At 36.9% G+C, this 13,941-nt stretch overlaps 1 protein-coding gene across 1 annotated transcript in view; it reads right to left on the reverse strand.

Annotated features, from left to right (window-relative positions):
* Window positions 1–13,941, reverse strand: part of ARHGAP15 (Rho GTPase activating protein 15) — a 609,293-nt gene that overhangs the window by 529,764 nt on the left and 65,588 nt on the right. The window contains exon 3 of the mRNA XM_047722466.1: window positions 1,873–1,941. Within this exon, the coding sequence (XP_047578422.1) occupies window positions 1,873–1,941 (69 nt within the window). The remainder of the gene's footprint in view (window positions 1–1,872; window positions 1,942–13,941) is intronic.

The raw sequence follows: 13,941 nt of genomic DNA on the forward strand, positions 1-13,941 counted from the left end.
GCATACTGGAGAAGTGGTTAGTGTAACACAATACATAAAACTAGAGCACTGAATGATACTCTGTGGGGAATAAATATAAAGAGAAGAAAAGTTAAGTTGAGCTACAAAATGAAGATGAACCAGCAAAGGTAATGGAAAACAGGTGGATATTTAATTTATTGGAAATCCATGAGAAAGTGGTTTACTCATGGTAGTCATATGAGGAAAATATTTCAAAGAGAGTTATCAATTGGGTTAAATTCTGAGGTCTAATGAGAAAACTTAGACTTTACCAATGGATTCAGCAGTATGGAAGCAATTGATGACCTTGATAGGCAATTAGTGATTGAGATAAAAACCTAAATGAATTTGGTTCAAGAAATAAAGGAGGGGGGAAATTGACAATAAAAGCAGACAATCTTTGTAAAGAATTTTTATTCTAAAACAAAGAAAGTAATGGAACAATGGCCAGAGTGGAGATGGGGGATCTAGAACATGCAAAACGAAAGAAAATAAGAGAACTGAACTAGAAAAATAAGTATTTTTGTTGTTGAAGATGAGAAGGCCCAAAAATAATAGGGATGGAATAGTAGGGAAAAGAGAGGAGTAAAGTGATCTCAGTGTAGTATCCTATAAGCCAATGGAGATGGAAGCATGTTGGTCAATGTGAAATCCAGCAGGAAGGATAAGCATGGAGAAAAGGGGTGTTTATCAAAAAGGAGTCACTAGGGGTGCCTGGGTGGCTCAGTGGGTTAAAGACTCTGCCTTCAGCTCAGGTCATGATCTCGGGGTCCTGGGATTGAGCCCTGCATCGGGCTCTTTGCTCGGCGGGGAGCCTGCTTCCTCCTCTCTCTCTCTGCCTGCCTCTCTGCCTACCTGTGATCTCTATCTGTCAAATAAATAAATAAAATCTTAAAAAAAAAAAAGGAGTCACTAATAGAAAGAAGTGTCAGAACATATCAGGAATCTTGGGCTTATATGTTTTTAGGATATCTTTAATGCTTCATTCACATTATTTACTATGTTTTAGGCATCTTTCTTGTCACTAAGATACAACAATAAGCAAAAATGGAAACAAAAAAATCCCTGCTTTAGTGGGCTTAGAATCTACTGGTAAGGGATTAAACTTTTCCTTTTTTCTTTCTTTTTTTTTTTTTTAAAGATTTATTCACTTATTTTAAAAAGAGAGAGAGAGCGTGAGTGGGAGGGGCAGAGGGAGAGGGAGAGAGAAACTCAAGCAGACTCACACTTAATGTGAAGCCCAACCAGGGCTGGATCCCATGACCCTGAGATCATGACCCAAGCTGAAAGCACAAGTTGGAGCCACCAAGGCTCCCCAGGATCAAATATTTTCTTTAAAAAAAAAAAAAAGTGTTAAAATTTGCAGTAGGCCCCAAATAATCTCTGCTTCCTATTTGTCACAGCCTTGTGTAGTTCCTTCTCCTTGAGTCTGCACTGGACTTAGTGACTTGATTCTGATCAAGAAGATGTGGAAAATTTGATGGGATATCACTACCAAGATTAGGTTACAAAAGATTTTGCCTTCAGTTTGCGTGCTGTGAAGAAGCCAACTGCCATACTGGTGAAGCCCACGTGTGACAGTACTGAGAGAAGCCTCCAGACCACATTCCTGGAGGAACTGAACCCTCCAGCAACCAGTAAAGCAGATCCTTCCCCAGTCAGACCTTCTTATGCAACCCCCATTCTGGCTTAAAGTTTGATTGTGATCTTTTGAGGGACTCTCAATTAGAGGACTCGGGTAAACCATGCCTAGATCCCTGATCCAAACAAACATGAGATAATATTGTGTGTTGTTTTAAGTTGTTGAATTTGGGGATAATTTATTCTGTTGCAGTAGATAAATAATACAGTATTGCAGGGAAATAAACTTACCAGTTGTTCCAATGGAGGAATGACATCTTTCAAGGCATGCTGTGAATGATTCCTTCTGTGTCGGGATATCTGCAAAAATATTGGCATTAGATATTATTAGATTATTTTTCTCCAAAAAAAAGCTATAAATGATTTTAAAGAGCATATCTTAATAAGAGTACACAGGTAAATAACCATATTAGGATTCATTCAAAAAGTCAAAGTAGATATAAAACAGAAAGTAAATGTCTTAGACATTAACTAACTTGAATAAAATGTGTACTCAAAGATTGCCAGCTGCAACAATATCTTCTATTCTGTGTACTCTTCTTCCCATGTAACCTTGACATTCCTCTTATCAAGTGGTGGGGTTTATGTTCTTTCATTTCAAACCTGGGCAGAGTTTTATGCCTGTTTCAGTCAAAAAGTATGATAGACGTGACACTACATGACATAATATTAGAGCATAAAAATGTCACGTACTTCATCCCTGTTTTCTTAGAACGCTCACATTTGGAAAATATTCACCATGTTGGGATGAAACCCAAATCATCTCATACAGAGGGACCACAGAGAGAGAAAACCTGGCTAAGAGACTAACTGAGGTTCTAGCAGACAGCTAGTATCAATTGCCAATCGTACGAGTATAGATATTTTCTGATGGTTCCCTCTGCTGGCCATTGAGTCATCCCCAAGCTTCCAGTCCCAGTAGAAACCTCAAATACTGTCTAGTAGAGACAAGCTGTTCCTGCTATGTTCTATTTGAATTTTTGACCAGATTCTGTAAAACATAAACAAAAAATCATTGTTTTATGCCTCTACATTTCAGGATGATTTGCTATGGAACAAAATATTTAATGTTGAAACACCTTGTGTTTATGATATGATGTGAGCTCAGCTTTTTCAGAGTCCATACTCTATGAATTTTCATGTCCTCTTCTACAAATATATTTACATACACAATAATCAATGGATTAGTGTTTTTGGAACAAAATTTTTAAAATGCCTATTATTGTCTCTGCCAAAGAAGCATCATAAGCTGATTCTATAATAAAACAAAAAGAGAAAAAGAAGGAATTTATAATGAAATATTGTATTTTTTGATAATTTAAAACAGAAGCTCTAATTAATAATAGTATTTTACTAAACAGGAATTATCCAGTATTTTACATGAAGGGGGAACACAGTAAGGTGGAAGACACAAGAGGTAGGAAAAGAAAGAATGAGAGAGAAGAGAGACTGCAGGATGAGTGTGAGGTACTAAAGAATAAAGCAGGTCTGAAAACTGTCTAGAAAAGAACTTTGGATGCCCTTGACTCTGGTTACTGGCACATGTAACTGACTGAAGGGATTAAATCAAATCCTTTTCAGGTTTTGAGAGAATTGTATTACCAAAGAAACGAGAAGCCTGGCCTCAAAAACCTGTGACTCTATACAACCCTTGAACTCCGTATTTGCTCCACAAAACCTCATTGTGAAGGCAGTACAACCTCCAAGGGAGCCATTTTCTTCCAAATTCACTTTCAATGTGGCCAGTGGGAGATGACGGGGAAGGAAGAGCCTCAAGAAAGGAGAGCCAGAAACCTTGGAGAACAATGGGCATGGGGAATTATCCTATAAAGGAGAACCAGAAGAGCCAGGAATTGACTCTGCTGCAAGGGCAGAGGTCTCACAGGGCCTGCCCAGCAAGGCTTAATAGTCATTTGGGTCAAGTGACGGTTGGTTCCATTTATTTCTTTTACAAATGAGAGAGTGTTTGCAGTTATCAAGTTCTCATTCTACCGTTGTCTACTGGATGTGATGGGAAAAACAGAAGAGAGAACTCATTTTTCAAGTTCTAAACCTCTAACCCCCTGGAGAGAAATTGGTGTGATGGAGAAAATTATTTCTTTCCTGTTATTCTGCTATTTGAGTTTGATGTAGTAACTGCATAGGACTTTGGGTCATCTTCTTTGAGGAGGCAGATAGATGTATGTCTAAGTGTTGGAAGACAGGTGCAAACTGATCTATGGCGAAGGGATCGGGGGGTACTGTGGCAGACCCTGATGCCTGCTCACCAAAATGTTGTTCTTTCTCCAGGGTATATATCTAGACTGCATTTCTCAGCCTGCCTTGCAGTGAGGAGTGGCCACATGGCTAGTTCAGACCAATGGGATACGAGCAGAATCAAGGAGAAGCTTTCCCCATTCAAAGCTATTAACCAGTGAGTGTTTCCCCTCTACATTCCCTCCTTCCTCGAGTACTGGCTGGGAGTGCACACCGAAAAAGGCCCTGCAGGAGGCTGAAGATGTGAGATGGAAGAAGACTCGGAATCCCCACTGCAGAAAAGCCAAACATAGGCCAGGAAAACGCATTTTGTTTTATTCCGTAAACTTTTTATTTTGGAATAATCTTATACTTAGAGAAAAGCTGTATCAAACACAGAGAGTTCCTATAGAAAATTTCCTTCTTACTGTTTTGTAATGAGAAATAAATTTCTATTTCTTGGAGCCATTGTGTATTTTAGAGAATTTTACAGCTGCTAGCATTACCCTAAATAAAACAACCATAGTTGATCTTAATTCATGTTGAAATGAAGACATATGTATGTGTGTGTGTGTGTGTGTGTGTGTGTGTGTGTGTGTTTATATGTATATTCACATATATATACTGGGTATTTGAACCTTTTAAGGAACTAGGAATTTATTTTGCACTGCTAGACATTTGGAACTTACTTCTCTTAACTATTAGTTATTAAAATAGGCTTTACTATCTTCACTGAAAATTAATATATATGTCTTACATTCAATTTACAGGAGTAGAAGAATTTTGGGATTTTTTTTTTTCTTGTTCCATTTCTCTGAAACTTGTTGGATTTTCGGTCTCGGGTTAAAAATCACTCTCCCAGCATATAAAATGCCTCAGGCTTTAAATGTTAGAGAAAGTACTATCAAGTAATGTCTCCACAGCATTGATGAATAAGCACCTGGGCATTCACTTGTGTCCGTCTTACCATCCCTTCTATGGCCAAACCATGCCTTCCTTTGTCTTATCATTATTAGATTTTGATGGGTATATTGGCCCACCAGCCTTTAAATAGTCTCTTCTTGTCAGTATAGAAAGTTTTCCTATTAAGCAATGTTTTAAAATGCATTAGGTATGTATTACCAGAGGCACAACAGATGATTTTAACTGATGAATATTTTCATTATCATTTACACAATCTAAAGGTTTAGCAGAAAAACTTAAAACACAAAGCCATTCGTTAGTGGTATGAATACATTCTCCATTAAAATAGAGTATAAATAATGTAATTTAAAAAGTACTAGGTAGTGTGCAAGATGAGGGGAAAAAAACCCACGAACATAGTAAGTGAATGACTGAAATTTGGGAAACAAATGTTTTTAAAGATTTATTTATTTATTATTTATTTTAGAGAGAGAGGAGAGCTCATGCACGTGTAGCTGTAGAGGGGAGGGGTGGAGGGGCAGAGGGAGAGAAAGTCTCAAGCAAGCTCCGCACTAGAGCTGAGCCTGACTGGGGGTGTGGGGAGCTCCATCTCACTACCCTGAGATCACTCTCCAAGCCATAACCAAGAGTTGGACATCCAACCGACTGCGCCTCCAAAGCATCCTGGGGAAACAAATTTTAATGAGAAGAAATCAGAACAGAAATGACCAGTTACTGAGCACATGTTCACTTCACCCTTAAAGGGAACTATTGGGTCCATGGTATAAATAAGAATTTAAATTGAGAAATGGCACAGTGTTACTTACTGTCTGTTAACATGTACTCAGTGCTTATTATTTGCCAGGCACTGTTCTAAGTATTTTGCATATATTAACATACTTAATTCTCACTCCTTTTTCATAAATGTAGAAACACAGATATAGACAGTTTAAGTAACTTTGAAGATCCAGAGCTAGTAAAAGGCATGGGTGATTTTTTTTTTTTTTAAGATTTATTTACTTATTTATTTGACAGAGAGAGATCACAAGTAGGCAGAGAGGCAGGCAGAGAGAGAAGGGGAAGCAGGATCCCTGCTGAGCAGAAAGCCCAATGAGGGGCTTGATCCCAGGACCCTGAGATCATGACCTGAGCCAAAGGCAGAGGCTTTAACCCTCTGAGCCACCCAGGAGCCCCAGCATGGGTGATATTTAATCAGAATCTAAGCCTTCAACTATTGTGCTTTATTGTTTCACCAGCAATATAATGTATATGCATAAAGGCAGTCATTACATTCTTGGAGAACTCCAAAGTTGAGATTATCTGCATGCATAAGGGGTTACTTCTAAGAAAGAAGTTTGAGTCAAATTTATAAATTTGTATACATTTACACAGGAAGCTAGAAATCAGGTTTCAAATCTGTTATGAATTATCTTAATTTTCCTTTAGGGAAAGTAATATTGCTGATTATTCCTAAATCAATAAGCTAGCCAATCTATCATGTTCAACCAAGTTATGGAGATGCAGGAAAAAAGAGAACTTTCATCACCTGTCTTTGCTTTAATGCTCTTCTCAGTTAAGCATTAGGCACAGAAATGTGTTATCATCCCAAATCAGATTACCCTGAGACTTATGATTTAGGAAATTCTGAATCCAAATTTGCTTAGTTGTGTTACATGGATATCAAGAAAATTTAAGATATATCAAGAGAGCTGTCTTTATGTGATTTACTTAATTGAAATAATAATTATAAAGAACACTTGAGGTCAATCAAAACTTCCTGAAGTTCCTGAAGGGAACAGAGGCTCTCCTAAGCCATACATAGTATAAAATAACAGAAAATCTTACAGTATTTGTATATGCTTCTCTATCAGTAGTTTATTAGTAGTATCTGAAAATTTTGCAAATTATTACAGGACACTTTCTTGAGAAACATTTCTGCTTAAGACATCAGATGCTTTTATGAACCATTCATTTAGCCAGTAAACATTGCATGTTTAGTACAGTATATGCCAGTAATTTCTAATAGTAGATGTTTAAAATATACATGTTTGTTGTATTTGTTCATCTTACTAAATATCTGTAATACTAGTATTGCAAGAAGAGTACTTCATTTCTGGACAGTCCTAATTTTTCCTCAATGTATCTGATATTAAAAACCTATGCTTTACTCTACAAATTGTTTCTGGGTAAGTTTCAGAATGCTAACAATCGTGGGCTCCATTGTTCAGTCTCAGGTCCTTTTCACTTTTGCAGCAATTCTTAACTAATCACTGAATTTGGAAAACTTGAATAGCAATAATAATATTAGCAGTAGCTTGATACAACATTATTTTGATACATTATTTTCTCTGTGAGTTACAGAATCATTTCTTCTGAGGAAGGCTTAAAACGGTTTTTACGACGTAAGTTCACTTTCTCTTTTGCTTCCAAATATTCTGAAATAGTATACACATCCTTCCTCTAAACATAAGTGGACATGTATGTATATCTACCACATATTTATTTAAGTGTCTACAGCCTGATTTTTTGCTAGTTTGTACACTCTTAAATTATGATATTTTGGTTTCAATATGATTTTATAGTTCTCATTTGAGAATTTTATGAACTGGTAATTTTCAATTTACTTCCAGTATTTTGTAAAAAGAGACCTTAGCCATTTAAAGTGTATCTGGTCTATTTACTAAGAATGTTACTTCACAGTTTCTTTTGAGGGGGATATGGTTATGTCTTTACTGTTTTCTTATCACAGTGTTCTGTATCTTAAGAAATTTGAGCTTTAACAATAAATACATGAGTTGTTGTTCTCTTCCTTCGAAGAGAAGGAAAAGTCAGCCCTCATCTTTTTGCAATGATGTCATCTTCCTCTTGATTTATTATGTTCAGTAAATGGGAATGATTTGTAGATATCATTGGGAAAAAAAAAACTTGAAATACAAGTGACTTCTGCTTGGATTTTTTTGGAAATCAATATCAGATGAATATATCATTGAACTACTTTTAGATCAGATCTATGTGTTTCTCCTTCTTTGTTTCCACCTACCACTTTCTCCACTCCTTTTCTGTCCCCTCTCAGGTATGTTAGCTTTATAATTGTGCAAAGCAAAGTTGGAAGCATGAAGTACTGAGAATGTGCAATGCATATTTTCCTTTAAATTCCTTTTTGTTCTTATTATACATCATAATTAAGTTTTCCAGATATATTTTCCTCCAAAAAGAAAAAAAAATTAAAAAGTCATTTTTTTGAAGTGTTTTCATTTTTTTTCCTCCATTTCTTTTTCATTTTAATCTATTTAAAGAACACGAGACTGATGGGTGGGACTAGTGCTTGGTACGAAGTAAAAATAACAGAATTTGGGCATATTATTTTCCTGGTATAGGAAGGTCTACTATGAAAGTTATACATAAACATGAAACATTCCACATAGCTCTGATTTTAAATAGATTACCATTTTTGATGAAAGTTTATATCTTGTGGCTTGGAGTTGAAATAAAAATCACTTGAATAAAAGCATTAGTTAGCTCCAGCATTTTCACAGACATGTACATTTTCTGAGGCATACCTCCCATTAACAACCTCCCTGGATACTTGGATAAAAAGCAGAAATAAATCTGTAGTTAAGTTTAGTTTTTATGTTCATGGTGTCTCAAAAGCTTCCCCCCCTCACTGGGGGGTGTATCCCAATTTTTATGTTCAAATCTTCATTTGTTTTGCCAAATTTGTTTTCATAAAGCTATGACAATCAGAAATTAAGAAAAGTTGGTGAAACTTTTATTTATTTATTTTTGGGGGGAATGTGGAAACATGGCCAATATTTCTTGTACTCACAGCAGTTTGGTTGTTTAGATATAATAAGCATCGACCTAAAAGATGGCTGTGTTTTTTAAATCATGTGTATGTGGTAGGTAACTGCTTTTGTTGGGAAAAAAAGAAAGTTAATATATGAGGATATTATTTTATCATGCATTTAATCTTCTATTTTTATCTATCTGTGGACACATGTCAATTCACACATGTAAAATCATAATAATTCATCCACTAACTGTATGTATTTTTCATAAGTCTCCATAGAAGGTAATGACATTCACCATAGAGAAACCAAATTCTTCTTTTTTGCTCCTTATTGAAGTACCACAGGTATACTGATTCACTGTTAAGATTTCCTTTTCCCTCTGCCTATGATATCATTCAGTTACCATAGTGGACATCCATAAGCAAATGCTCCCTTTTTTTCTTTGTTTGGCTCTTCCATAAACCTTTTTGGCTATAAATAGTCAGAAATCTGACACTCTCCCTTATCTCTATCATCTGCAGAAAATTAAAGGGAAGGATTCAAAAACCTCTGGAGGACAGAAGTTTTATTATTTTATTTATTTTAACTTTATTTATTACAGTTTTTCAGCATTGTTTTTTAAATTTGTTGAATAGTCCTTGGTCAACATCTGGGTCATCAGTGGTGCTCACCAGACTTTCAATCCTGAGCTAAGTCTAGTTGAATTAAATTCAGCTTTAACCACATTTTCTTATCTCCCAGATAGCCAAAGAGAAGCAATTGCTGGAATGGTTTAACTTCTTAATATTCGTCCCTGGCTTTATTTAGTCCCAAACACATGTGTTCCTCCAAGAAGAAAACCAAACTGCCTCACACCTTCTTGCTTAAATAAAAATTAGTTATATACCATGCACATGGCCTCGTTTATTGCTACATACTGTTTCCTTTAGTTCTCTCATTTCTTTTTTCATGCTTTCGGTAGAATGTTCCTCTCCAAGAATTTTCTCAGTTGAGAAGTGTCATTCATACAGTCCTTAGATGCACTACTATTTTAGCCTTTTCGAACATGCTCTTGAGATAAAAACTACCAGAACCAAGAAACATAGCCATACCTGCATAACATAATTTTCTACATTTTTCCAGGCAAAGTACTTTTATATATTGTCTTAGTTTTTAGTTTGCTTTTTTTCTCTGCATGTTCCTTCCTATTTAGACATGAATTTCCAAGTTGATATAATGAGAAACTGTGTGCTAAAATAGACACATAAGCATTTTATTCTACTCATAATACTATTATTGGTATTAAATCTAAAGCATTATATACTTTGTTAGAGCCATAGCTAAAGTTACTGTTGCCAGCAAATAATACAGCTTGCTTACTACCTCCTTTACCCTCTGTAACAGTTACTACTCTGATGATTAAAAAAAAAAAAAAAAAGGAATAGAACACTTGGGCCGAACTGACGTTTTCTCCAAAACTACAAGACATATGTAATCTTTTAAATAAAAAGATTCAAGACAGCAGAAAACAATACCAAGAAAACTATCTCATAAGCACCTCAAAACAAAGCAAACTAGTAAATGAACAATTATTGAGGCCCCCGAATGGTCAAAACAGTCCATCTATTTTAGCCAAATTAAACAAATCATTGTCAAATCACCATTTGACTATGTTGGGCAGAAACAACCTATATCTAGTTTTACAAAGTTTAACTGTCTAAAAACGAAACAAATTAGAATTAGGTTTTATTTTCAGTCTCAAATAGAAGTCTTTCATTGCCCCGACGTGCTTAAGTTGAAATACCAAGTTTACTTTTTACTCTCTCAGGTATATGTTCAATCACTGAGGAAGAAATTCTGTCATTTGGAAAGTAATCCACCATATGTCAGGTTTGATCCATGATATGTAAAGTTTGACAAAGATATTTACCCACGGTTTGATTTCTATAGTCTGCTGACACGTTTCCTCAGACATCATTATTTCTTAGTGCTAAGCTGGACATGTACTACCTCACTGAAAATGTTCTGCCTGTGTGGAAAGGTCACTTCCACAAGCATTGTGGGAGGCAAGGCTTTTAATGACTACGCCACTCTTTCAAGATTTAACAGGTTTTGGGTCAAATATCTAAAATATGCACATGAAGGCGCTCGGCGGCTTTAGTCCGTATCTAATAATTGTATCTTTCCGGTTTCCTTTCTTTATGTATTCTTTGAGGTTTTTAGAGACCCCAAACTCACCTTCTGCTGCCGAAAAAAGCAGATTTAGTTCTGAAGGTTAATCCAACTCAGCAGGATTGAAGGATGGCACTTTTCCTTGGTCGTAAGTATGTTGGCTCAGGCCAGACAGCTGTTAGGACATTCTCCTCTGGGAATCGTGCCCTCAACACCCACCGTTGATGCACATACATGGTCTACTGGCTGCCGACTTCCGTGCCCATCTGCTCAAATGGCATGATGCCCACTCACAAGTTGGCTGGATCCTTGCCCTTAGTGTGTAGATGCCAGGCAATGATGGGTTTAGATGGGCAGCCTGCATAATACTACAAGTGACAATTTTTTTCTTTCTCCCTCTACAATATCTGTCCTCGGTGCCTTCTTTGAAAGTGGAACTCGCGTTTCTCCACCTTTGCTTTTACCTGTGGACATCCACGGCCTTCCGCAGGTAGGGGTCCAAACGGACGCGACCTGCCACCCACTGTAAGATGAAGGAGAGGAGAGAATCCACAGAGCCCCACATGACAAGTTCTAACACTGAAATGGGTTGGATTGTGAAAATTCCGACCACCTGGAGTCTGTCAGAAGAAATTTAGCACGGGTGTAAGTACAGCAGACCTCTCTCTCTCGCAGATAGCAATGGCACCAGGAAATAGTTTAAGTTAGAGCCCCTCTTGCCTGTCACAGCCTCAGCACAGATCACTTGCCTCGCGCCTCGCGTTGAAAGGCACATACAATAGTAAATGAAATAAATCAGGCAAAAGGAACAAGCCTAACGGGAACACGATTTATAAGCTCGGTGGGGGCAACGGGGCAAGCTATGATATTCAGACCTCAAAAATAACCCTGACTGGAGGTCCTCATGGAAAGAGAAAGAAACAAAAATAGCATCTCTCTTTCGGATCTACAGCAAACCCGTGGAGAGGAATAGATTGGCATAGGAGGTTGTGACTTTAATGATCCAAAGCATATGAATGCTTGTTAGCAGACAGCAGACAGACATAAGTAAGAACAACAGTAATGGCTGCATCTGCATATTCTGGCCTCTGGCACTCAGACCAATCAGGCAGCATGGGAGAGCAGCGCCCGAAGGTATGTTAAAGCCGAGCTTTCCTTGTGTGTTTATTTAAGGGTGATTGAATTCAGGGTGTTGTCAGTCTGCCTTGGAGAATGGTTATCCAACGTGTAGGCATGATCTTTCTCCCTGAATATGCTCTGTTGACTGAGTTAGTTATGTGTGACTACTTGCCCTGTCCTAGTCTTTATGCAGTGCCAAAATCCTCCAGTCCAAGTTCCAAAGGAACAGGGCCTAAAAACTTTTGGCTCCAGAATCAAATTAGGCTTCTCTGCTTCCCAAGCCAGAAATGCATAAATACCCAATGGCCAAAACCAAAGAATTTGACATTGTGGAATGAATAGAGCTGTCATATACCACTAAAGTGTGGAAATATCTACTGTTTGAAGTCAAGACTGGTTCAACATCTTCAGTAATCAGAACAGACTTCTTTGGACACCTTCATGGGTTAGTCTGGCTTTTGAGTGAGAATGTTTCTGGCAAGCTACTCATTCCAGATATCAGAAATGCAAGAACATACGGTTTATAAGAGAAAATCTGCCATTTTTTGGTATCAAAAAAATTCTCAAAGGCAGCACATTTTCATAAAAGACAAATCCCTCATCCTGTTTTCCTGATTGACCTTCAAGTTAGCACCACTTGTTTAGATGTATATACTTTAAAAAGAACTAATCAAAGAAGAGGTAAGTTGGTACACTTTGAAAAAAAATGTTTACGTGAAATTCAATTTGGAATTATCTGGGGGAAGTTTCTCGTGAAGAAAGACAAAGAATAGGTATAATCATCCAAGACTCCTCAATCTGATTACTATGCTATAACTGTCAGAGTTCCCAGAGCAAATCATTTCCCTCATGATTTATCATGCCTGGAAGGTGTAACAGTAAGAATTACATACTACTAATTTATTGAAAATGAAGAAAAGCAGATGTCCTGTCTAGGGAATCTTGAGGGTAAAGATCATGTTTTACTCAACTTTAAATTCACCGAATTTAGCATACTATGGAATACATATTCTGGGATTGCCCATTTCAAACTTCATATTGCATCTCTTTATACATTATTTCATTCCATTCACCCAAAGCTTCAATAGCCTATAATGTCTTGTTTTACAGTTATCTTGTTGGAAACATATTCATCATTCTTTTCAAAAGTCGGTGGTCCTTTCCAGATAAGCTCTTATAATTTCTCATAGGGGATTTGTCATCTTTCCTTACTGAAACCAGGTCATATTTTCAAAATGATCCCCTCATTAGACTAAAATTGAAATAACTGATACTGGATAATAGTTGGGTAATAGTTGGATAATAGTTTCCTGATCTATGTAGTATATATGATGCTTGAGGATTAGTTTCCTCTTCTACAGGGAGAAACTGAGAAGTTGCATAGCTATAGGTAGGTGTAGATATAGGTAGATAGATATAGTTTTGCTTTTAAAGATCATCACATAATTATGTAGATTATTATTCTGAACTGTTCTATGTTCTGTTATCACTTACCTTCTGGGCAAATTACTTTATTTCCTGGTGCCTCTATTCCCTCAACTGCAAAATATTGCATAGCATAGTACTTATTCCGTATAGGATTACATTAGAAATTTAAAAAAATGAATACATATACAGGTTCAACCCTGTGGTAAGTCATCATCATTATAATCTCCCCGATACCAATTATATCATTCCTCTCCCAGTAGTCCTTCTGGTAAGTGGATCATATTAAGCTAATGTATTAATAACATTTTCAATGATTCTAGAAACTCTGCCAAAGCAAGTTGTTTCTTGGGGTGTCTGCGTGGCACAGTTGGTTAAGCATCTGATTCTTGGTTTCAGCTCAGATCGTGATCTCAGGACTGTGAAATTGAGCCCCAAGTTAAGCTCAGTGCTCAGCATGGAGTCTGTTGTGGATTCCCTCTCCCTCTGCCTCTCCCACTCGTGTGCTCACTCTCTCTCTCTCTCTCTCTCTAGAATAAATAAATCCCTCCCCCAAAAGTGATTTGTTTCTCTACTTTAATTTCAGCCATTTCCTTCTAGGATACATTGAAAGCATTTTGTTAGAAAAACCTTTAAACGCTCAAGGAGATGGGGCTATACTGGGCATACACACCAG

This window comes from Lutra lutra, chromosome 3 (genome assembly GCF_902655055.1).
Source record: "Lutra lutra chromosome 3, mLutLut1.2, whole genome shotgun sequence".
NCBI lineage: Eukaryota > Metazoa > Chordata > Mammalia > Carnivora > Mustelidae > Lutra > Lutra lutra.